The sequence below is a fragment of the Salvelinus sp. IW2-2015 genome, linkage group LG11 (genome assembly GCF_002910315.2).
Source record: "Salvelinus sp. IW2-2015 linkage group LG11, ASM291031v2, whole genome shotgun sequence".
In the NCBI taxonomy this organism is placed as follows: Eukaryota; Metazoa; Chordata; class Actinopteri; order Salmoniformes; family Salmonidae; genus Salvelinus; species Salvelinus sp. IW2-2015.
The window spans coordinates 29,273,544-29,297,112 of NC_036851.1; the positions used below are offsets into that span (position 1 = coordinate 29,273,544).

At 41.4% G+C, this 23,569-nt stretch overlaps 1 protein-coding gene across 3 annotated transcripts in view; it reads right to left on the reverse strand.

Moving 5' to 3' along the window:
• Positions 1–23,569, reverse strand: part of LOC111970134 (E3 ubiquitin-protein ligase RAD18) — a 93,229-nt gene that overhangs the window by 34,260 nt on the left and 35,400 nt on the right. For 2 of the 3 annotated variants that reach the window (XM_023996658.2, XM_023996657.2), the window contains exons 10-11: positions 16,539–16,679; positions 10,261–10,438 (exon numbers count right to left, since the gene is read on the reverse strand). In XM_023996658.2, coding sequence (XP_023852426.1) covers positions 10,261–10,438; positions 16,539–16,679 — 319 coding nt within the window. Of the gene's footprint in view, positions 1–10,225; positions 10,439–16,538; positions 16,680–23,569 lie in introns of all 3 variants that reach the window. The other variant, XR_002878074.2, reaches the window with a different exon arrangement.

The following is a 23,569-nucleotide window of genomic DNA, read 5'->3' on the forward strand; positions in this document are numbered from 1 at the left end:
ACCCCCGATTGCCCAGTTTGGCCAGCTCTAGGAAGAATCTTGGTGGTCCTAACTTAGTTTTAAGAATGTGTTCTTGCGGACCTTAAATGCTGCATACATTTTTTGGTACCCTTCTACAGATCTGTACCTCGACACAATCCTCTCTCGGAGTTCTACGGACAATTCCTTCAACCTCATGGCTTGGTTTTTGTTCTGACATGCACTGTCAACTGTAGGACCTTATATAGACAGGTGTGTACCTTTCCAAATAATTTCCAATCAATTTAATTTACCACAGGTGGAATCCAATCAAGTTGTAGAAACATCTCAAGGATGACCAATGGAAACATGATGCACCCAAGCTCAATGCCGAGTCTCATAGCAAAGGGTCTGAATAGTTATGTAAATAAGGTATCAGTTATTTATTTTTTTATAAATGTGCAACAATTTCTAAAAATCTGTTTTCGCTTTGTCATTATGCGTGTAGATTGATTTAGATTTTTTTATTTTTAAAAAAAATTCATTTTAGAATAGGCTGTAACGTAACAAAATGTGTCAAAAGTCAAGGGGTCTTTCCGAATGCACTCTATACTGTAGCTAAGAAAGTAATACTCAGTTTATGTTGTGTAGTAAGCTGTTAGTAGCCATGTGCCTCACCCTAATAATTTGGTCTATTTTCACCTCTTAAAATGTTGCCTACATTTCTGACTTGGTGGTGCACATGTAGCTTATAACCTGTTTTAGCGAAACTTCATCATTGAATATTGTGAGAGCTTTCATTGCCTGCTTATATGCCCCCTTTATTTATCCTACGGTTCTGACTTGGTGTACAGGGAGAATATTGTAAGAACGGCCCATGTTCTGAATTCTGTCGCTGTACATTTCAAAAGTACTGAACAAATAGTTATAATGACTACGTCCGCCCTAGCTCGCTCATAAATTTCTTAATTGAAATTACGGATTGCCTCTTATCCGCTTGTCGTCCCCTTATGCCATTGTTTGTAAATCTCAATTGTCAGTAGAAACCACATTTGTTTAAGCAAATCAGCCATATCAGCTATGTTTTTAGGCTTATTGAACTATTTCGCTGCCAGACAAGGCTCCGCTTATAGCCAGGAGTAGCAGTGGTAAGGTGTTGGGACTGCTGTTGGGACTCTGCTGTTGGGACAGCTTTTGGCATAACAGTTTGTGGGCACCGTTTGTCACCGTTATAGTGCAATACATGTATTGTTTAGTGTTGTGTAGTGGCTTTGCTGGCATGCATCCCCAAAAAGGTTGTGTCCCCACCACCACCAAGATATACATGCTGAACTCGCCACTGGATGATATGCATGCAATGCTTAATTATAAAGGTGATTTTTTTCTCATGCGTTCCGGTACCTCAGGTACCTCAGGGTCACTCCCCTCTAGCGCTAACTTTGTGTTCCAGCACCTCTCAATTTACAAATTAAGCACTGGTTAAGGTAAAGGTTAAGGTTAAGTAAGGATTATGGTTAAGGTTAGGTTTAGGGTAGGGACGTCCCAAGGATCTCAGATAATGCTGACCGTTTGTTTAGGCGATTTAACAGCACAGGCAGAAGTGGAAACCCAGACACTTCACAGGGGCTATAAAGCAGAAGCATCTGATTATTACGTTTTCTCACTACCCAATATGGTAGTAAGAGGAAGTGCAGTCGCGGGTAGCGGGAGAGGATGGACTGAAACTGGGCCGACATTCTGCTAATTTTCTCATCAACGAAACATCTGATCTCAATACATGTTTCCTTTTTCCAAAACTATAATCGGTTACAAACACAGTGAACTAAGCTTTATAAATGTCACCCTTTGCCAAAGTTTTTTTTAAATTGCGTTGTTTAGAAGGAGAGCAAGACCGAATGAGTTTGTGCACATGCACACTTCACAGAGGAGGCGTTAACTTCTAATTGGTCCCAATCCCGGATCCGGGAGCACCCCCATCAGTAAAAAAGCTGACTAGCATAGCCTAGCATAGCGTCACAAGTAAATACTAGCATCTAAATATCATTAAATCACAAGTCCAAGACACCAGATGAAAGATACACATCTTGTGAATCCAGCCATCATTTCTGATTTTTAAAATGTTTTACAGGGAAGACACAATATGTAAATCTATTAGCTAACCACGATAGCAAAAGACACAACTTTTTTTCCCCACCATTTTTTTCCTGCATAGGTAGCTATCACAATTTCGACCAAATAAAGATATAAATAGCCACTAACCAAGAAACAACTTCATCAGATGACAGTCTGATAACATATTTATTGTATAGCATATGTTTTGTTAGAAAATTTTGCATATTTCAGGTATAAATCACAGTTCTACATTGCAGCTGCAATCTGAAATAGTGCCGAAGCAGCCAGAATAATTACAGAGACCAACGTCAAATACCTAAATACTCATCATAAAACTTTTCTGAAAAATACACAGCGTACAGCAAATGAAAGACCAACATCTTGTGAATCCAGCCAATATTTCAGATTTTTTAAGTGTTTTACAGCTAAAACACAATATAGCATTATATTAGCTTACCACAATAGCCAGAAACACAGGCCGTTTACCAGCAGCAAAGGTTAGCGATCCTAACAAACCAGCAAAAGATATATAATTTTTGACTAACCTTCATATACTTCATCAGATGACAGTCCTATAACATCATATTACACAATGCATATAGGATTTGTTCGAAAATGTGCATATTTAGTGGCACAAATCGTGGTTATACAATGTGATTAGTAGCAACATTTCAGGCAATCTGGCCCGGCGCCATCTTGGAGAGGCACCTAATCTAATCGATAACTAATCATAAACTTGACTAAAAAATACAGGTTGGACAGCAAATGAAAGATACAGTAGTTCTTAATGCAACCGCTGTGTTAGATTTTTAAAATTAACGTTACTCGACATACAGCGTGCGTTACAGCGAGACCATGCCGAAATTAATGGCGGACTAATAATTTTACATTGTTCCACAGAAGTACGAATTAACATCATAAATAGCTCTTACTTTTGGATGATCTTCCATCAGAATCTTGGGCAAGTGGTCCTTTGTCCAGAACAATCGTCTTTTGGTTGAAAGATGTCCTCTACTCCTGTAGAAATTAGCTGCTAACGCCGATGTACCGGAGAGGTGCCCAACTCGCGATAACGCCTGACAAAGAAACTCCAGAAAATCGCAATAAACTGATATAAACTGCTATAAGTCGGTTTAAATTAACTACCTTATGAAGTTTTTAAGACAAAAAACTAATTAAATCAGAGCCGGAGATATAGAACTGCTAGAACCGAAAGCTTTTCAGGACGCCATGCTGGTGTCCCTCCTGCGTCAGGCGCCACGTCGAAAAGGTCGGTCCTTCCGTTCCAAGAGGCTTTATACTCCCCCAGATGGTGCTATCCATTCCATTCAAAGTCTCACCGCTTACTGACATCTAGGGGAAGGCGTATGCAGTGCATGTAGCCCCATAGCTTACAAGGGAATTTATAAACCGACCCTGGAACAGAGACCTCGATTTCAGAAATCTCACTTCTTGACAGGAAGTGTGCTGCAGAATGAGTTCTGTTTCACTCAGAGAAATAATTAAAACGGTTTTAGAAACTAGAGAGTGTTTTCTATCCAATAGTAATAATAATATGCATATTGTACGAGCAAGAATTGAGTACGAGGCAGTTTAATTTGGGAACAAATTCTACAAAGTGTAAACAGCACCCCCTATTGAGAAAAGGTAGGAGTTTTTGTAGGGTTTTTTGATAAACGCTGAAAATAAGGTCTGTGGTAAACACATTTTTAGGATATCTTATACTTTTGTTTTTTGAGATAATCTTCATCAGCTAATGTCACTTTTTGTGAATTTTGAAGCATTTATGTAGGCTAATTTAAAAACATCACAAACCACAAAGGCTTAAAATTCATAAATGTCATGTCAACTGACTGAAATGATCTCATATAACAAAATGTATAAGATCTCCGAAGCCTGTGTTATCCACAAATAGGTTAAATTACCAGATATTCTCAAGTCGCTATTCTATTAGGCATTCGGTATTACTGCTTTTAATATCCATAGGTAGGCTAACGCACACAACGCAGAAAGACGACTGTTTCCAAATAATCCACGGGACAACAAAAATATTTTCATCCCAAAATTGTCAGTCTGACTACCCACTCCCAACCGCAGCATGAAAAATGCAGACCGTGCTGAAATGTTCCACGGGCATCCAACTGGAATGCAGCCCTCTACCTCTGGCCTTATTTTTGACGTTTATCCCAAAACCCTATTCTTTCCCATTGAATGAATATCCCCCATAGTAATCGTTGAACGAACCAGAGGTAACTCATTTCAGTTTTTTAATAATGCAAACTGGCAAACTCCTAGTGATGGGTCGTTCGGGAACGAGTTGACTCTAAGAGACGGCTCTTGTAGGTGAACGTTTTCGAGCCGGCTCGCATATTAGAAGAGCCAAATCTATTTATAAAAATATAAAATTCAAATAACTAAACATTTTTATAATATAGGTCTAAATGTTCAAGTGCACACATTCGTTCTGACTGTCTGCTCAAACTAACAGCCTCACCTGTTGTTCCTGTCAATCAGACACGCAGTGTCAACCAATGAACCAAAGATGCGTGAGGGAGGGCCGAGCCAACTCACTGACAGTCACACACTTAGCAGCAGAGGAGAGAGAGGAAGGACAGCTGTGAAAACATCAGCTGGAAAATGAGTCGGAAGCACAGTAGCATTTGGATGCATTTTAATAATATAGACAATGTTATAGCACAGTGTAGAATTTTCAAAAACAAAATCTCATAAAGCTGGTTCTACGCACAACCTACACCGGCATATGCGAACTGTGCACCCAACTGTGAAGCTAGCTGAAGCGGAGCTTTGAGAAACTAGCGGGCCTGCTAGTGATAGTGGTCGAGCCAGAACCTCCAGACGTGGAGATGTATCTACTCAGTCAAGTAGGCCTACTCTGCGAACCACATCAACAAAGTCTTCTATGGACCAGTTTATGCCAAAGTCTATGTCTGTAGCAAAAGAAGGCCAAATTGATATTGCATTGGTTAAAATGATTGCCACCGATTTCCAGACATTTTCGATCACGGAGGACAGAGGTTTTAGAACGTATAGCAATAGTCTAAATCCAATGTACACAATCCCAAGCAGGAAAACCCTTTCAAAAATCACTTATTCCATAACTGTACAGGAGCACACAGGCTTCAGTGTGGGAAAGAGTCCAAAAAGCTACTGCAGTTTGCCTTACCACTGACTGCTGGACATCAAGGGTAACCACTTCTTACATGTCGGTTACATGTCACTTCATTGAAGATTTTTCGAGTTCTAGCTGTCTTCTGGACTGCTTTGAATTCAGTGACAGACACACCTCAGAGAACTTGGCAGAGGAACTGTTGAGAGTGGCCAGAGAATGGCAAGTAGATGGAAAAGTGGTCTGTTGTGTTAGCGACAATGCAGCTAATATAAACAAAGCCATGAAAATGTTTAAATGGACCCATCATCCATGTCTTGCCCACACAATCAACCTGATTGTAAGAGATGCTCTGAAGGTGATGAAGTCCACTGTGGACAAAGTGAAAGCAGCTGTGGAATACTTCCACAGGAGCACAGTAGGTGCTAAAAAACGAAAGTCTACACAATGCCAGATGGGAATGCCTGAGCTGAGGCCTAAACAAGACTGCACTACAAGGGGGAATTCAACATTTTATATGTTGAAGCGGATTCTTGAGTCAACGGATGCCATCATCTCTACCCTGGCCATTGTCAATGCACCTGTTTATGCGCTGACCCAAGAGGAATGTGAGGAGGTGTACAGAATCCTGGAACCCTTTGAGCAGGTCACTGTGGAGATCAGTGGAGGTACAGTAAGCAGTTATTACAACATCATTATTTAATCCAGTATTATACATGTATATGAGCAGTAGATGATAATGTAGTACCAGTAGACAAAACATGAACCTGAACTAATAAGTTACTGTTCTCTCTTTTCAGCAATGTGACAGCCTCAAAAAGTATACTCCTGTGTAAGGGAGTATGGTTGGTAGGTGATCAAATACTTATGTCATGCAATAAAATGCAAATTAATTACTTAAAAATCATACAATGTGATTTTCTGGATTTTTGATTTAGATTCCATCTCTCACAGTTGAAGTGTACCTATGATACAAATTACAGACCTCTACATGCTTTGTAAGTAGGAAAACCTGAAAAATCGGCAGTGTATCAAATACTTGTTCTCCCCACTGTATATATATATATTTTGATTCACACTTTTTTGATTACTACATGATTCCATATGTGTTATTTCATAGTGTGATGTCTTCACTATTATTCTACAATGTAGAAAGTAGTAATAATAAAGAAAAACCCTTGAATGAGTAGGTGTTCTAAAACTTTTGACTGTTAGAGTACATTTTGAAAAGTTGAAAAAATCCATGTAATATAGTTCACACCTTCTCCGCTGTGCAATCCGGTTTCCGAGCCGGTCACGGGTGCACCTCAGCCACGCTCAAGTTACTAAACGATATCATAACCGCCATCGATAAAAGACATTACTGTGCAGCCGTCTTCATCGACCTGGCCAAGGCTTTCGACTCTGTCAATCACCATATTCTTATCGGCAGACTCAGTAGCCCTCTGGTTTCTACATCAGACTGCCTTGCCTGGTTCACCAACTACTTTGCAGACAGAGTTCAGTGTGTCAAATCGGAGGCATGTTGTCCCGTCCTCTGGCAGTCTCTATGGGGGTACCACAGGGTTCAATTCTCGGGCCGACTCTTTTCTCTGTATACATCAATGATGTTGCTCTTTGCCGGGCGATTCCCTGATCCACCTCTACGCAGACGACACCATTCTATATACTTCCGGCCCTTCCTTGGACACTGTGCTATCTAACCTCCAAACGAGCTTCAATGCCATACAAACACTCCTTCCGTGGCCTCCAACTGCTCTTAAACGCTAGTAAACCAAATGCATGCTTTTCAACCGTTCGCTGCCTGCACCCGCACGCCGACTAGCATCACCACCCTGGACGGTTCCGACCTAGAATATGTGGACATCTATAAGTACCTAGGTGTCTGGCTAGACTGCAAACTCTCCTTCCGGACTCATATCAAACATCTCCAATCCAAAATCAAATCAAGAATCGGCTTTCTATTCCGCAACAAAGCCTCCTTCACTCACGCCGCCAAACTTACCCTAGTAAAACTGACTATCCTACCGATCCTCGACTTCGGCGATGTCATCTACAAAATAGCTTCCAATACTCTACTCAGCAAACTGGATGCAGTTTATCACAGTGCCATTCGTTTTGTTACTAAAGCACCTTATACGACCCACCACTGCGACCTGTATGCCCTAGTCGGCTGGCCCTCGCTACATGTTCGTCGTCAGACCCACTGGCTCCAGGTCATCTACAAGGCTATGCTAGGTAAAGTGCCGCCTTATCTCAGTTCACTGGTCACGATGGCTACACCCACCCGCAGCACGCGCTCCAGCAGGTGTATCTCACTGATCATCCCTAAAGCCAAAACCTCATTTGACGCCTTTCCTTCCAGTTCTCTGCTGCGACTGGAACGAATTGCAAAAATCTCTGAAGTTGGAGACTTTTATCTCCCTCAACAACTTTAAAAATCTGCTATCCGAGCAGCTAACCGATCGCTGCAGCTGTACATAGTCCATCTGTAAACTACCCACCCAATTTACCTACCTCACCCCCCATACTGCTTTTATTTATTTATTTACTTTTCTGCTCTTTTGCACACCAGTATCTCTTCTTGCACATGATCATCTGATGATTATCACTCCAGTGTTATTGCTAAATTGTAATTATTCGATTTATTGCCTACCTCATGCCGTTTGCACACATTGTATATAGATTCTCTTTTTTTTCTACCATGTTATTGACTTGTTTATTGTTTACTCCATGTGTAACTCTGTGTTGTCTGTTCACACTGCTATGCTTTATCTTGGCCAGGTCGCAGTTGCAAATGAGAACTTGTTCTCAACTAGCCTACCTGGTTAAATAAAGGTGAAATAAAAAAAAATAAAAAAAATAAATCCATGATTTACTTTAGACAGGTCTAACGAAACATGATATGAAGAAAATGTAGTCTATTTCAGAAGAACAGAATAGCATACTCTGAGTTGACCGTATGATAGGTCCTGACCTGGCTATGCCATATGGCTGTGGGCTACACTAGATTATTTAGCAGACAAAATTTGCTTAGTGGCATTATTTTATATTATTTTATAGTATGAAGAATACAATTGAACAAAGCTGAATAAAATAGAAAGGATATTTTCTCCAAACAATTTGAGGGAGTGCACACATGCGGCTATTCTGTGTTGAGCGGTTAAGAAAGAATTAGGTATTCCTATATGCTTAATTAAGAGTTATTAATGTAATGTTCTACAAACGTTGGGCTATACGTTTTGATTTTTAATACATTGTAAGGCATGAGCTCCGCTTTGTTTTTTGCACCTGCTGTACACACTTCCTCAGTCTCTCATTCACAATTAGAGAAGCACTTGATAATGCCTCAAATTTCCCAGGGGCATCCTCTTTGTGTGGCCATAATGCACTGGGAAAAAAATCCATGCCTTTTGCAGCCCTTCTCCCGAGTGCTACCTGCTCCAAAGCACTTCTCATTCACAGGCTACAAGTGAAGACAGACATCGGGGACGCAATTGCGCGCGTCCTTATCCAATTCCTAGGTGCATAATGAAGATATTGGAAGAACTGTCCACATTTACTTTTCGTCAGGCCTAACGAACAGCAAAAGCACTAGCCTATGTCAATCTACTATCCCCCATAGTACAAAAGTTGTTCCTATTATATTCTGTGCGATAAATAAATATTCCATAGTCTGGGACAGTTGTGAGATGTGATAGATCACAAATTAATACAACCACTACCATCAAAAAAAACTTTTTACGCAATGATGTTGACGCAACAGATCAGAACATTTAGCTTAAAATGTTGATAAACTATTAGGCTATTTCTTCACATTATAAGCACAKCAATGCGCACACGACAGTAGACTAAGGGCAAATGTTCCATTAGTGGGAAAACACCATTATCAAAATTGACCACAAATGTGATTATGCATGTAACGCTTTTATTATAAAGGTGTATTTTTATGGTGAAAATTATCTTCTCCAAACTTGAAACTCATGCACTGCTTATGTATGCCAGTTAGGCTCTACACCCCTTGTAAAGGGGATTAATGTGCTTAATTTTAAGAAGTTATTTGGCCACTTTAGTTATAATCTTATCAAAACATATAGGCCTATGGGCTAGTCTACATGAAGTGCGTGACTATGATTCTGAAAAGTTTTTTAAATTTTTTTAATTGCCATTGTTTCTTGCCTTAAACTGGGCTTCATTCACAAGTGATAATATATAATTCACAACTGATAAGCTAATAGTCACCCATCAGACTATTCTTGATTTAATCTTGACTTTACATTTACTAAATAATGTATGCATAGTCACTTCACCCCTACCTACATGTACTAATTACCTAGACTAACCTGTACCCCCGCACATTGACTCGGTACCGGTACCCCCTGTATATAGCCTCGTTATTGCTATTTTATTGTGTTACTTTTGTATTATTTTTACTCTTTCTTGAACTGCACTGTTGGTTAAGGGCTTGTAAGTAAGCATTTCACAATAATACCTGTTGTATTCGGCGCATGTGACAAATAAAGTTTTATTTAATGTGTGAATATAGAATGGACCATTATCATGCACCTGTCTCGAAACAGGGGCAGGGAAAAATGCATGTCATCTGGACTTACAATAGCAAATGGAAGACACTTTTCCTGTGGTTAATTATCATGCCAGCCAGGTAGGTTATACACCTGTCGTAAAGATAAGCAATGTGCTTAATATTGCTTAATATTAGGAAAGTTGAGAAATAAATACAGTTGGCCTAGCCTATAGAAAGCTGATGAAATGCTCCTCTTTTTAAGAGGCCATCACTCTGTTTTCTCAAGCAATTTCATAGTCTATAGAAATGTTGCTCATGGGCTCTCATGAAGTGTTTGATTAGATTTCGATTACATTTGCAATGATGTCAGAGTGATTCCAGGGACAATAGAGTGGCTAATATGGTCATCGCAACAGCCCTATACCCTCCGCCAAGCCTAACCTTAACCATTAGTGGGGAAAACGCCAAACTGACCCAAGATAAGCGTATCCGGGCAACTTCACCTTACTCAATTCTGCCGTCTCCTGGGCTCCCTCACCTGCTGATGGACACCTCACTGAGACATGGGCTGGGTGACCTGGAGATGACCGCTACAACAGAAGGCTGCTGCTGCTGCTGCTTCTCAGAGGGCTCCTCCACTAGTGATGTCATCGATACGCAGCAGGCCTCTGAGTCACTGGGGCTGGGATCACTCTGTTCCTGTTGTGCTGCCTTATCTACAGGAAGGAGGGAAAATAACATGGATCATAACATGAATAACATGATCATAAAACTGGTATAAAATCATTTAGTGGTGAGAAAATTAGCTATGAGGAATCTGTGCTAGGAAACCTTGCTTGAAATCCATGTCATGGTTTATAATCTGGATCGGTCCTATTTTAACGTTGTAAACATGATTTGAGCAGACTGTGTGATAGATGCTAAAGTCATCCATGTTAAATGATATCTTATCCCATAGATATTTCCCCAAGGTAATGGGGAATAGTTTTAACCACAAACACACCACTGTCTTCTAGGCAGAGAGAAAAAGGTTCATGACCAGCAGTTAATGATATTCCATATGTGGCTGACATTCTGAAGTGTGACTAATGCATTATGAATATGATTACCTTTGCATGTACTGATGTTTTGGTCTATGATGGGGGATTTCCATGGAACGGAAATACTTTATTTGGCAACAGTTGATCGCCATGTGGGTGTTTTTTTAAAGGAGCAAGCCAACAGCATGCTAGGTAGTGCTAGGTATCAACAGCAAATCCAGCACGGGCTGGAAGCTATAGCGAGCCGCGATTAGTCAATGTTGCTGCCATATCGCCAATAATTTGCAACTTGAAGCCTGCCCTGTTCATGCTCTGTTTGACTAGCTCCACTAGCTTCAAACACCTCGGCGCTAGCTTGGTGTTTGGTCTTGCCTTCCACTGAAAATTAATAGGCACCATCACAAAATCCACGTTTCAGCTAAATTAAATGTGTACGAAAAAACGCATACATTTGAGAAAAAACTGCAATTGCAAGTGGACTAATCTAAGCAGCCAGCAATCAGACATGATAAAGACATAGAAAAGGAATAAACTAATTCTCTTCTTGTGCATAACTGATCAAAACACCTTGTCTTGACCTTTTTCAAGACATACTGGGCATGTATCCCAATAGAGCTCGTGGGTGTGTTGCATGTCAGCAAAAAATAATATACATAATAAATCATGTGGAAATATGTTTCCAAATGTTATGCAATGCATTTGTTTATTTTTTTGCTTACGTGCAAAGACGAACAACACATGCAGAGGTAAGAGTGTGTGTATTGTCTTTCATAATGAATTGTACTCTGGGGCTGTAATTCCTTGCACCACATGAGAAAGATGGCATGGGTATGGTGGTGTCAAATCAAATCAAACTTTGTCACATGCGCCGAATACAACAAGTGTAGACCTTACAGCGAAATACTTACTTACAAGCCCTTAACCAACAGTACAGTTCAAGAAGAGTTATGAAAATATTTACCAAAGAAACTAGAGTAAAAAATAATACAAAACTAACACAATAACAAAAGAATAATGAGGATAAATACAGGGGGTACCGGTACCGAGTCAGTGTGCGGGGGTACAGGTTAGAGGTAATTTGTACATGTAGGTAAGGGTGAAGTCACTATGCATAGATGATAAACAGCTAGTAGCAGCAGTGTACAAAACAAATGGGGGGGGGGGTCAATGTAATAGTCCGGAGGCCATTTGATTAATTGTTCAGCAGTTGGGGGTAGAAGCCGTTAAGGAGCCTTTTGGTCCTAGACTTGGTGCTCCGGTACYGCTTGCCGTAGGGTAGCAGAGACTTGGGTGACTGGAGTGTCTGACAATTGATGAGCTTTCCTCTGACACCGCCTATTATATACAGTTAAAGTCCGAAGTTTACATACACTTAGGTTGGAGTGATTAAAACTCGTTTTTCAACCACTCCACAAATATCTTGTTAACAAACTATAGTTATGGCAAGTCGGTTAGGACATCTACTTTGTGCATGACACAAGTCATTTTCCCAACAATTGTTTACAGACAGATTATTTCACTTATAATTCACTGTATCACAATTCCAGTGGGTCAGAAGTTTACATACACTAAGTTGACTGTGTCTTTAACCAGCTTGGAAATTCAAGAAAATTACATCATGGCGTTAGAAGCTTCTGATAGGCTAATTGACATCATTTGAGTCAATTGGAGGTGTAAATGTGGATGTATTTAAAGGCCTACCTTCAAACTCAGTGCCTCTTTGCTTGACATCATGGGTAAAAAAAAAGAAATCAGTCAAGACCTCAGAAAAGAATTGTAGACCTCCACAAGTCTGGTTCATCCGTGGGAGCAATTTCCAAATGCCTGAAGGTACCATGTTCATCTGTACAAACAATAGTACGCAAGTATAAACACCATGGGACCACGCAGCCATCATACCGCTCAGGAAGGAGACGCGTTCTGTCTCCTAGAGATTAATGTACTTTTGTGCGAAAGGTGCAAATCAATCCCAGAACAACAGCAAAGGACCTTGTGAAGAAGCAGGAGGAAACAGGTACAAAAGTATCTAYATCCACAGTAAAACGAGTCCTATATCGACATAACCTGAAAGTCCACTCAGCAAGGAAGAAGCCACTGCTCCAAAACCGCCATAAAAAAGTCAGACTATGGTTTGCAACTGCACATGGGGAAAAATATCGTAGTTTTTGGAGAAATGTCCTCTGGTCTGATGAAACAAAAATAGAACTGCTTGGCCATTATGACCATCGTTATGTTGGAGGAAAAAGGACAGGCTTGCAAACCGAAGAACACCATCCCAACCGTGAAGCACGGGGGTGGCAGCATCATGTTGTGGGGGTGCTTTGCTGCAAGAGGGACTGGTGCACTTCACAAAATAGATGGCATCATGAGGAAAGAACATTATGTGGATATATTGAAGCAACATCTCAAGACATCAGTCAGGAACTTAAAGCTTGGTTGCAAATGGGTCTTCCAAATGGACAATGACCTCAAGCATACTTCCAAAGTTGTGGCAAAATGGCTTAAGGACAACAAAGTCAAGGTATTGGAGTGAACATCACAAAGCCCTGACCTCAATCTTATAGAAAATGTGTGGGCAGAACTGAAAGTGTAGGCGAACAAGGAGGCCTACAAACCTGACTCAGATATACCAGCTCTGTCAGGAGGAATGGGCCAAAATTCACCCAACTTATTGTGGGAAGGCTACACGAAACGTTTGACCCAAGTTAAACAATTTAAAGTCAATGCTACCAAATACTAATTGAGTGTATGTAAACTTCTGACCCACTGGGAAATTGATGAAAGAAATAAAAGCTGAAATAAATCATTCTGTCTACTATTATTCTGACATTTCACATTTTTACAACAAAGTGGTGATCCTAACTGACCTAAGACAGGGAATTTTTACTAGTCAGATGCCGAGCAGTTGCCATACCAGACGGTGACCCAACCGGTCAGGATGCTCTCAATGGTGCAGCTGTAGAACTTTTTGAGGATCTGTGGACCCATGCCAAATCTTTTCAGTCTTCTGAGGGGGAAAAGGTTTTGTCGTGCACTCTTCACAACTGTCTTGGTGTGTTTGGACCATGATAGATCGTTGGTGATGTGGTCACCAAGGAACTTGAAACTCTCGACCCGCTCCACTACAGCCCCGTTGATTTTAATGGGGGCCTGTTTGGTCCACCTTTTCCTTTTGCCCACGATCAGCTCCTTTGTCTTGCTCACATTGAGGGAGAGGTGTTTGTCCTGGCACCACACTGCCAATTCACTGACCTCCTCCCTATAGACTTAGCACTGTTGTGTCGTCAGCAAACTTAATGGTGTTGGAGTCATGTTTGGCCACGCAGTCGTGGGTGAACAAGGAGTACAGGAGGGGAATAACAACACGTCTATTATGCTGATCCTCAACACCCCCCCGAGGGGCCCCTGTGTTGAGGATCAGCATAATAGACGTGTTGTTGCCTACCCTTACCACCTGGGGGTGGCCCGTCAGGGAGTCCAGGATCCAGTTGCATAGGGAGGTGTTTAGTCCCAGGGTCCTTAGCTTAGTGATGAGCTTCGTGGGCACTATGGTGTTGAACGCTGAGCTGTAGTCAATGATTAGCATTCTCACATAGGTGTTCCTTTTGTACGGGTGGGAAAGGGCAGTGTGGAGTCCGATTGAGATTGCGTCATCTGTGGATCTGTTGGGGCTGTATGCAAATTGGAGTGGATCTAGGGTATCCAGGAGGATACTGTTGATGTGAGCCATGACCAACCTTTCAAAGCAATTCATGGCTACCGACGTGAGTGCTATGGGCCGGTATTCATTTAAGCAGGTTACCTTTGGTGGTCTGCTTGAAACAAGTAGGTATTACAGACTCGGTCAGGGAGAGGTTAAAAATGTCAGTGAAGACACTTGCCAGTTGGTCCACGCATGCTTCAGTACACGTCCTGGTAATCCAACTGGCCCCATGGCCTTGTGAATGTTGACCTGTTTAAAGGTCTTTCTCACATCGGCTACCGAGAGTTATCACAAAGTCATCCAGAACAGCTGGTGCTCTCATGCATGCTTCATTTTTGCTTGCCTCGAAGCGAGCATAAAAGGCATTTAGCTGTTTGGTAGGCTCGCGTCACTGGGCGGCTCGCGTCTGGGTTTCCCTTTGTAGTCCGTAATAGTTTTCAAGCCCTGCAAAATCGGACGAGGGTCAGAGCCAGTGTAGTAGGATTCAATCTTAATCCTATATTGACGCTTTGCTTGTTTGATGGTTTGTCTGAGGGCATAGCGGGATTTCTTATAGGCGTCTGGATTAGTGTCCCGCTCCTTGAAAGCGGCAGCTCTAGTTTTTAGCTCGATGCATAGCTCTAGCCTTTAGCTTTATGTAATCCATGGCTTCTGGTTGGGATATGTACGTACGGTCACTGTGGGGATGACGTCGTCGATGCACTTATTGATGAAGTCGATGACTGAGGTGGTATACTCCTCAATGCCATTGGATGAATCCCGGAACATATTCCAGTCTTGTGCGTAGCACCCGCGCCATCTGACCACTACCGTATTGAGCTAGTCACTGGTACTTCCTGCTTTAGTTTTTGCCCGTAAGCAGGAATCAGAAGGATAGAATTATGGTCAGATTTGCCAAATGGAGGGCGGTGGAGAACTTTGTATGCATCTCTGTGTGTGGAGTAAAGGTGGTCTAGAGTTTTTTTCCCCTCTGGTTGCACATGTGACATGCTGGTAAAAATTTGGTAAAACTTATTTAAGTTTGCCTGCATTAAAGTCCCTGACCACTAGGAGCTCCGCTTCTGGGTGAGCATTTTCTTAGTGCCAGCATCGGTCTGTGGTGGTAAATAGACGGCTACGAATAATATAGATGAGAACTCTCTTGGTAGATAGTGTGGTCCACAGCTTATCATAAGGTACTCTACCTCAGGCGAGCAATACCTCAAAACTTCTTTAATATTAGACATCACGCACCAGCTGTTATTGACAAAAAGGTACACACCCCCACCCCTCGTCTTACCAGACGTAGCTTCTCTGTTCTGCCAGTGCATTGAAAATCCCTCCAGCTCTATATTGTCCGTGTCGTAGTTCAGCCACGGCTCGATGAAACATAGGATATTACAGTTTTAATTGTCCCGTTTGTAGGATAATCGTAGGTCATCCATTTTATTTTCCAATGATTGCATGTTAGCAAGTAGAATTGATGGCAATGGGAGTTTACTCGCTCGCCTACGGATTCTCAAAAGGCAGCCTGATCTGAGTCCTCTTTTCCTCCGTCTTTTCTTCACACAAATTACATGGATCTGGGCCTGTTCCCGGGAGAGCAGTATATCTTTCTCGTCGGACTCGTTAAAGGAAAAAGCTTCTTCAGGTCCATGGTGAGTAATCCCATATCTGATATCCAGAAGTTATTTTCGGTCATAAGAAACGGTAGCAGCAACATTATGTACAAAATAAGTTAAAACAAAAGTTACAAACAACGTAAAAAAACGAACAAAATAGCACAATTGATTATGGGCATGTAAAACGTCTGCCATCCTCTTCGGCACCATTTTATCATGCATCTTTAAAGGGGCATGACTAATGCCCACATTGAGACATCACCATGACAGAACACGGATCAGAGGCAATATAAGAGGGGTGGCTGGGGTCATAGAGGTTCGAATAAGCTACCTCCTAATAAAGAAGATAGATTAAAGCTTATTGACTGAGCTCTGCTGAGAAGGCTGGGGGCTGTAAGAGGGTTAACACTGGTGACAGTGTTAACCCTCCTGTTTCATTCCCTCGGCATGCTAATAAGGGTTACTGTGGTACCTGCAGAGCTGGAGCCCACTCCCTGGTCCTCCTCTCCTCCCTCATCCCTCACTTTCTGCTTTATCTCCCTCTTCCTCGCAGTCTCCAGGCGACCCCGGACCTGGGCGATAAGGCGGGAGAACTCACTGTTATGCTGCTTCCCTGCAAGACAGAGGAGAAGGAGGGGTGAGAAACCAGGACAGGCACAAAGAGTACAGACATGCACATACACAGTCTCACACCCAGGCAGAGATATCCTGTTTCTGAACATTGCATAGCGGGAGACCTGCATTTCGATTCCATTTAACACTCAAAGAAAAACCCACATCCAAACACATAGAGAAACAAGTGTGGTTTAAGTCAGATAAATCAATGCACCTATCATACAAACTCCCTCCTACGTATTTTCATGTTACAGTGAATTCGGAAAGTAGCCTTATTCTAAAATGAATTAAATTTAAAAAAAATCTTCGTCAATTTACACACAATAACCCATAATGACAAAGCGAAAACAGGTTTTAGGACATTTTTGCAAATGTATTAAAAATAAAAAAACAGAAATAGCTTATTTACATAAGTATTCAGACCCTTTGCTATGAGACTCAAAATTAAGCTCAGGTGCATCCTGTTTCCATTGATCATCCTTGAGATGTTTCTACAACTTGATTGGAGTCCACCTATAGTAAATTCAATCGATTGGAAATTATTTGGAAAAGCACACACCTGTCTATATAAGGTCCCACAGTTCACAGTGCATGTCAGAACAAAACCAAGCCTTGAGGTCAAAGGAATTGTCTGTAGAGCTCCGAGACAAGATTGTGTCGAGGCACAGATCTGGGGAAGGGTACCAAAAAATGTCTGCAGCATTGAAAGTCTCCAAGAACACAGTGGCCTCCATCATTCTTAGATGAAAGAAGAGCTGGCCACCCGGCCAAACTGAGCAATCAGGGCAGAAGGGCCTTGGTCAGGGAGGGGACCAAGAACCCGATGGTCACTCTGACACAGCTCCAGAGTTCCTCTGTGGAGATGGGAGAACCTTCCAGAAGGACAACCATCTCTGCAGCACTCCACCAATCAGGCCTTTATGGTAGAGTAGCCAGACGGAAGCCACTCCAGAGCCCGGACTTGAGCCCGATTGAACATCTCTGGAGATCAGAAAATAGCTCTGAAGCGACGCTCCCATCCAACCTGACAGAGCTTGAAAGGATCTGCAGAGAGCAATGGTAGAAACTCCCCAAATACAGGTGTGCCAAGCTTGTAGCGTCATACCCAAGAAGACCCAAGGCTGTAATCGCTGGCAAAGGTGCTTCAACAAAGCACTGAGTAAAGGGTCTGAATACTTATGTAAATGTAATATCAGTTTTACATTTTTAATACATTTGCAAACATTTCTAAAAACCTGTTTTTGCTTTGCCATTATGGGGTAGTGTGTACATTGATGAGGGGGAAAAAACGATTTAATACATTTTAGAATAAGGCTGTAATGTAACAAAATGTGGAAAAAGTCAACGGGTCTGAATACTTTCCGAATGCACTGTATATCATAACTAGAGACATGCGCTCTGGAAGAGAGACAATGTTAATGTAAGGTCCTGGTGGGAGTTAGAATATAGAGGCCCTCTCTGTGTACATTGTTGAGAACAGCCCAATATCCAGTTGCAGTGAAGGGGAAGGACAGTGTGTCATGGGAGGAGGTTTTTGTTTTGAATAGCAAGACAAAAACACTCAGGGCTTTACTAATATGATATTTCAACTGACGAGGGAGAACTCCATAAAAAGGCCTCTCCGAGAGCTTATCAGCCTACGCAGAGTCGGTCAAATGATAACTAATGGATAAAGTTGGATAAATGGATAAAGTTTGCAGAAGGGATTCAAGTAGAGGGCCAAAACAGATGGGTTCAGTTCAGCAGAACAAAAACATAAAATATGGGGGGGGTAAAAAATACAATAACATAACTGAGAACAAACTCCAGAGAATGTAAAACCAAGAGTATGGAATCGCAATTTCAGGGTTGTTATAATGAAACAATGGATCTGAGAGAAACAAAAAGCACAAAATATTTCTGCTCAGACCTCATACCTGGTTCCAGATTTAACTGAAAGGACAGTGTTTCATTCCCGTGCATATTAAACTCCTCATAGCATACGTGTCCTGTCAATACAACTTAGGACCAAAGTAGTCCAGATCACACAGAGAACACACGCACCAGGACAGAATTGCATTACAACCGCCTGTGTAGTTAAGTGATTTCAACATGAGATTCCTTTCCTCTGCTGTGCCTGTTATAGCCATGTTCTGCAGGACATTGTGTTCTCTCAGCTAGAGCACAGCTAACCTCCACTCATCTCTTGTGATCTGACTATCTGACTAAAGCAGATCATATGGATAGTAGTGACGGGGGACAAAATTGATACAGTTACATGTCGGGATATTCTTTTTAAATAGGTACCCAATTTGTTTTCAGCACTTTTATTTCCATGACTGATAAGTTTTCTCATGGCTCTCGTCCCTCTGCAGCAGACATAAGGTGAGCAATATGTTTGGATCATGGAATCGCAATAAATATAGAATTGTGAGGACCGTGATAATATCGTATCGTGAGGTCCTTGGTAATTCCTAGCCCTAATGGATAGATCCTCTGGAATCTGCTTAAGATATTCTCATTCTGATCACTTTCACATCTTGTACTGTAAACCAGTATCTAAAATCACTCATAAATCCCCATAAGACAAGACCAGACATCAGCGTTCTCCCATCTAAAACATTGTGAACAGATATTCAGCTTCTGAAAGCACTGGACCCTGGGTGCAGCTGCTTAGGCCATTCTTGCAGCACCAAACATTGCAGCAAGTCCGATGTTCAGAGTAAATTGAGTTGAAGTGTGTGCGTGTGCATGTGCATGCATGTGTGTGTGCCCCTGCATGGTCCGCATTAGGCCTCCATTTCACGCCTCCTTCTTTCCCCGAACCCTGACTCAGCAGTACTGTTCTGTTTGCACATGTACTGTACAGTAAATTAGATTCACCAGATTCACCAAGCTGGGATATTTAGTGGCAGAACACTGATAAATTGTACCCGTTTGCTTGCTTATCAGCAGGACTTTACAAAGCAAGAACGATGAGGGCTAACATTGTGTTTTGGATTCTGAGGTATAAATATTTATTACAAAATACTTTTTTTTTTACTCCGATTAGGCCTACAAGACCAGTGGCTGAATCAGACTATTATTCTGAGGACTGTTTCTGACGTGGCTATGACAGGTTTCCACCTTGAAGAGTCTTGAGTGAGACCACTGAATGAAGGTCAAAGAACCCACATTTTATTGGAAGGTCACTGTGATCTGATGGCATGTAATATTTGAATATCTTTGGAGGAATGAAAAGAGACTTCAGTATATTACACCAACCAGTTAGAGCAGCATTCAGAAAGCCAAGGTGAATACACACAATTCATGGGTTCATTATGTCATGACTGTCCACGAGAATCCAAATAGGTCAGATCAGGTTTGCAATAAATAACTTCACTCAGACACCCTCTCACCTGCAGGGGGGGGAGAAGGGAACTGGTGGGGATTAACCACTCACGTCCTGTTGTAAATCAAGAAGATTCTGGTCTCCCGCTCCAATATTCATCAAAGGAATGTACTTTGTTCCAAGATATTTTTTCCTGCTGAAACTCGAACACGTTCAAAAGCAACTACTGGAACAATATCTCTAACCTAGAATGTGGGGAGTGGTCAGAGGCCATCTATAGAACACTGTCATTTTTTCAGTAATGTCATTATAGATGTTATTGATGGGTTCTGATTTCTTAACTTTTGAAATCATGAAATATACTTATTCATTTCACTGAGGGAGAGGGTAACGTATAACGTTTACATTATGTCAGGATATGTTATTGTTAGCCATTAGGGATCCTATGGGAGGAGAAGAGACACAGTCTGGTACAAGTCACCATGACAGCCGTAAGTTGGGGAGGAGTAAGGAATTTGGGCAGAGGTCAGGTTAGATGAAGTGAGGAAGAACATATCACTAATATTCTGGATAGCAACAGAGGTGTATTGGTTCAGATGTGTAAGGAGGGGCTCAGCATAGGAGCAAGGGTTAAATATCAGCACTTGTGTGAATATTTTCTTTGTCTTATGCAGCTGTATGACCCAGTGGGCAAATAAACTTAGTTTGAGCTTGATTAAGCGTCCGTGAGTTTTTTTACTCTGTTTATTTAGAACCTAACATTATAAAGGAAATACTGTAACCTGGAACATATACCCACTACATGTACGAAGTTTCCATACTATGCGTTGTGCATGTTAAAAAATTATATAATTATGAAAGCGTTTTTGTTAAAAGAGGGATGTGATGAGAAAATACAAGATAATTGTTTTACATAACTTTGTACAAGTGACAAGTCATGCCTCTGAGTGAGGTCAGAGATCGTGTCAGCTTGACGAAACAGCCACTTTCAAACAAACTATATAAAATGTTGGGTTAAGAAATTAACATAATATACCAGAAAAGCATTGACCTGCAGCTGCACATTTAAAGTGGTCTGAACTTTGAATCTCAACACGAGGTAGAGACGACAAACTCACCTCCCGGACTGATTAGCCATCCTAAGTAAAGTATCTTCAAAAGCGAATTTAAGTGGGCCCATTCTACTACTCTGCTCAAACCATCATATTACACTACTCTCATCACCCACTGGGAACCATCGACACGGCTGGCTAGCCTATCTTCAAAGAATCTGAAAGAGCTGATGGAAGGAAAATAAACTCTGTAGTTCTGTTCAGGACTACACAAGTCACCTGACAACTACAGAGAAGAACAACAGTAGAAGACTTTTTGGAACCCTTTTGGACAATCAGAGCCTTACAAGTGTGCCGGGGAAAAGGCACAACTTCCTTTCCAAGGTGGCCCTGTCCACCCAGAGAGATCCGGCGAACAAAGGAATTTCATGTAAATACATTCATGATTTCTTACTCCAAGCAGGCGGCAGTTCATAGGCAAAGTATGTGATTACTGTAAGAGAGAGTAGTTTCTAAATGTACCAAAGTTAAGTGTCTCTGTACCTCTCTCTCTCTCCATCACTTTTGTAACAAGCAGGCATAATGTTGTCAGTCAGCTAGGGACCTGTTTTTAAAGTAGTAACTGTGCATTTTTATCCTGTGTTACCATTAATTAGCTAGTAAATAAATAGTAAACCAATTTGTGTTGTACTGAATCATAAGTAAGGCTCAGGTTTTAGCAGATGCAAGGTTACAACTGTTCAGAATGATGATATGATACAAGGTTATGATTAATAAGTTGACTGTTTATAGATGTGATAGGTAAAGACCTTTTAGAGTTTAATTCGGGAGATGGTAACTCTTTAAAGAACCGCTCTCGTGGTGCCCCAGATCCTAATGAGTTAAATGATACATGATTAATTTAATCTGCTAACAATTAAACAGTTAGTTGATTAGATAAATAACAGTCCTCAGATTCATTCTAAAGTTAAGTCACGACAATTACTTACTTGCCCGTGACTAATCTCGTTTTGGCCAGAGCTTTTCTTCTATTTTCATGTCAATACAATACCTGCTCATAGCTATTTGTTGGGTTTGAAATCAAGATATGCTGTATTTAATTCTGAAATTCATGTTAGTCTTTATGAAGCAAATTATAGTATAACTGAATTAACTTCCATCACTTGTTTGAGTTCATAGACAGGGACATTCCATGTACAGAGTGAACTCTAATGCGTGCAAAGCCTGCTTTCAAAGTTTTGTGGCAAAAAAAAATATGTTTCATATGCAGCCCCAGAGCGACAAAGCACCTTTTTGGCTGTAGTTCAAGTCTAAGCTGTAATGAAGAAATTACAGTTGCATGGACAAATACTGATCATTATCAAACCAGTAATTTACGTCTAAACGAGCTCAAGACCTGGTATCTGTTTCAACTTCTATCTGTGTGACATCCTGTCAGCATCTGTTGAAGACCCATACTGCTGCCTTGCTTGCTCCTGTAGCCTAACTGACTCAAAGTGGAGTACATCTTTCTCAGTAGCAGGATGACTGTCTCCAGGAAATGCCATGTTTGATGTGGATCCAATCACACAGTCACCTCGTTCTTATTGGCAACCCGTTAAGTCAATCACACAGGGACCACCACTCTGTGCGCGACGTGCGCAAATGTCACCATCCGCAACTGATAAAATGTCACAACGACCTGCCTCCAGACATGGGTTCAGCTGCACACAGAGAAAGAGAGAAAAAGGGAGCAGAGAAGAAAGAAGAAGATCATCATCTCCTTTCTCTGGCCTTATCGTCTCAGGCTTTGATCCAGCTCAGGTGAGCAGCTTTCATGAACAATATCAAAACAGATGTCCTTAACGGTGAAACTTCCTTTTACTACTTGATGGCTAGATGGCAAATAGTCATTAAGATGAAATGATGGGTGTTTAATACTGTGCATGCATGGAGGCAGACGAGAGGGCTAAAGGTTAATTGCAATAAGCCCAAAATAAATGAGAGGTTTAATCTTTTTGAGGGGAAATTGCAGCATCTGGAATCAGAAGGACAGATAGAGAAGATGTACAGTTGGTATTTGACACACTGCCTATTTTTCAGGTTTTCCTATTACAAAGCATGTAGAGGTCTGTAATTTTTTATCATAGGTACACTTCAACTGTGAGAGACGGAATCTAAAAAAATCCAGTAAATCACATTGTATGATTTTTAAGTAATTCATTTTCATTTTATTGCATGACATAAGTATTTGATACATCAGAAAAGCAGAACTTAATATTTGGTACAGAAACCTTTGTTTGCAATTACAGAGCTGGAAGACCCAGCCACGACCCATCTTCAATGCTCTTACTGAGGGAAGGAGGTTGTTGGCCAAGATCTCGCGATACATGGCCCCATCCATCCTCCCCTCAATACGGTGCAGTCATCCTGTCCCCTTTGCAGAAAGGCATCCCCAAAGAATGATGTTTCCACCTCCATGCTTCACGGTTGGGATGGTGTTCTTGGGGTTGTACTCATCCATCTTCTTCCTCCTCCAAACACGGC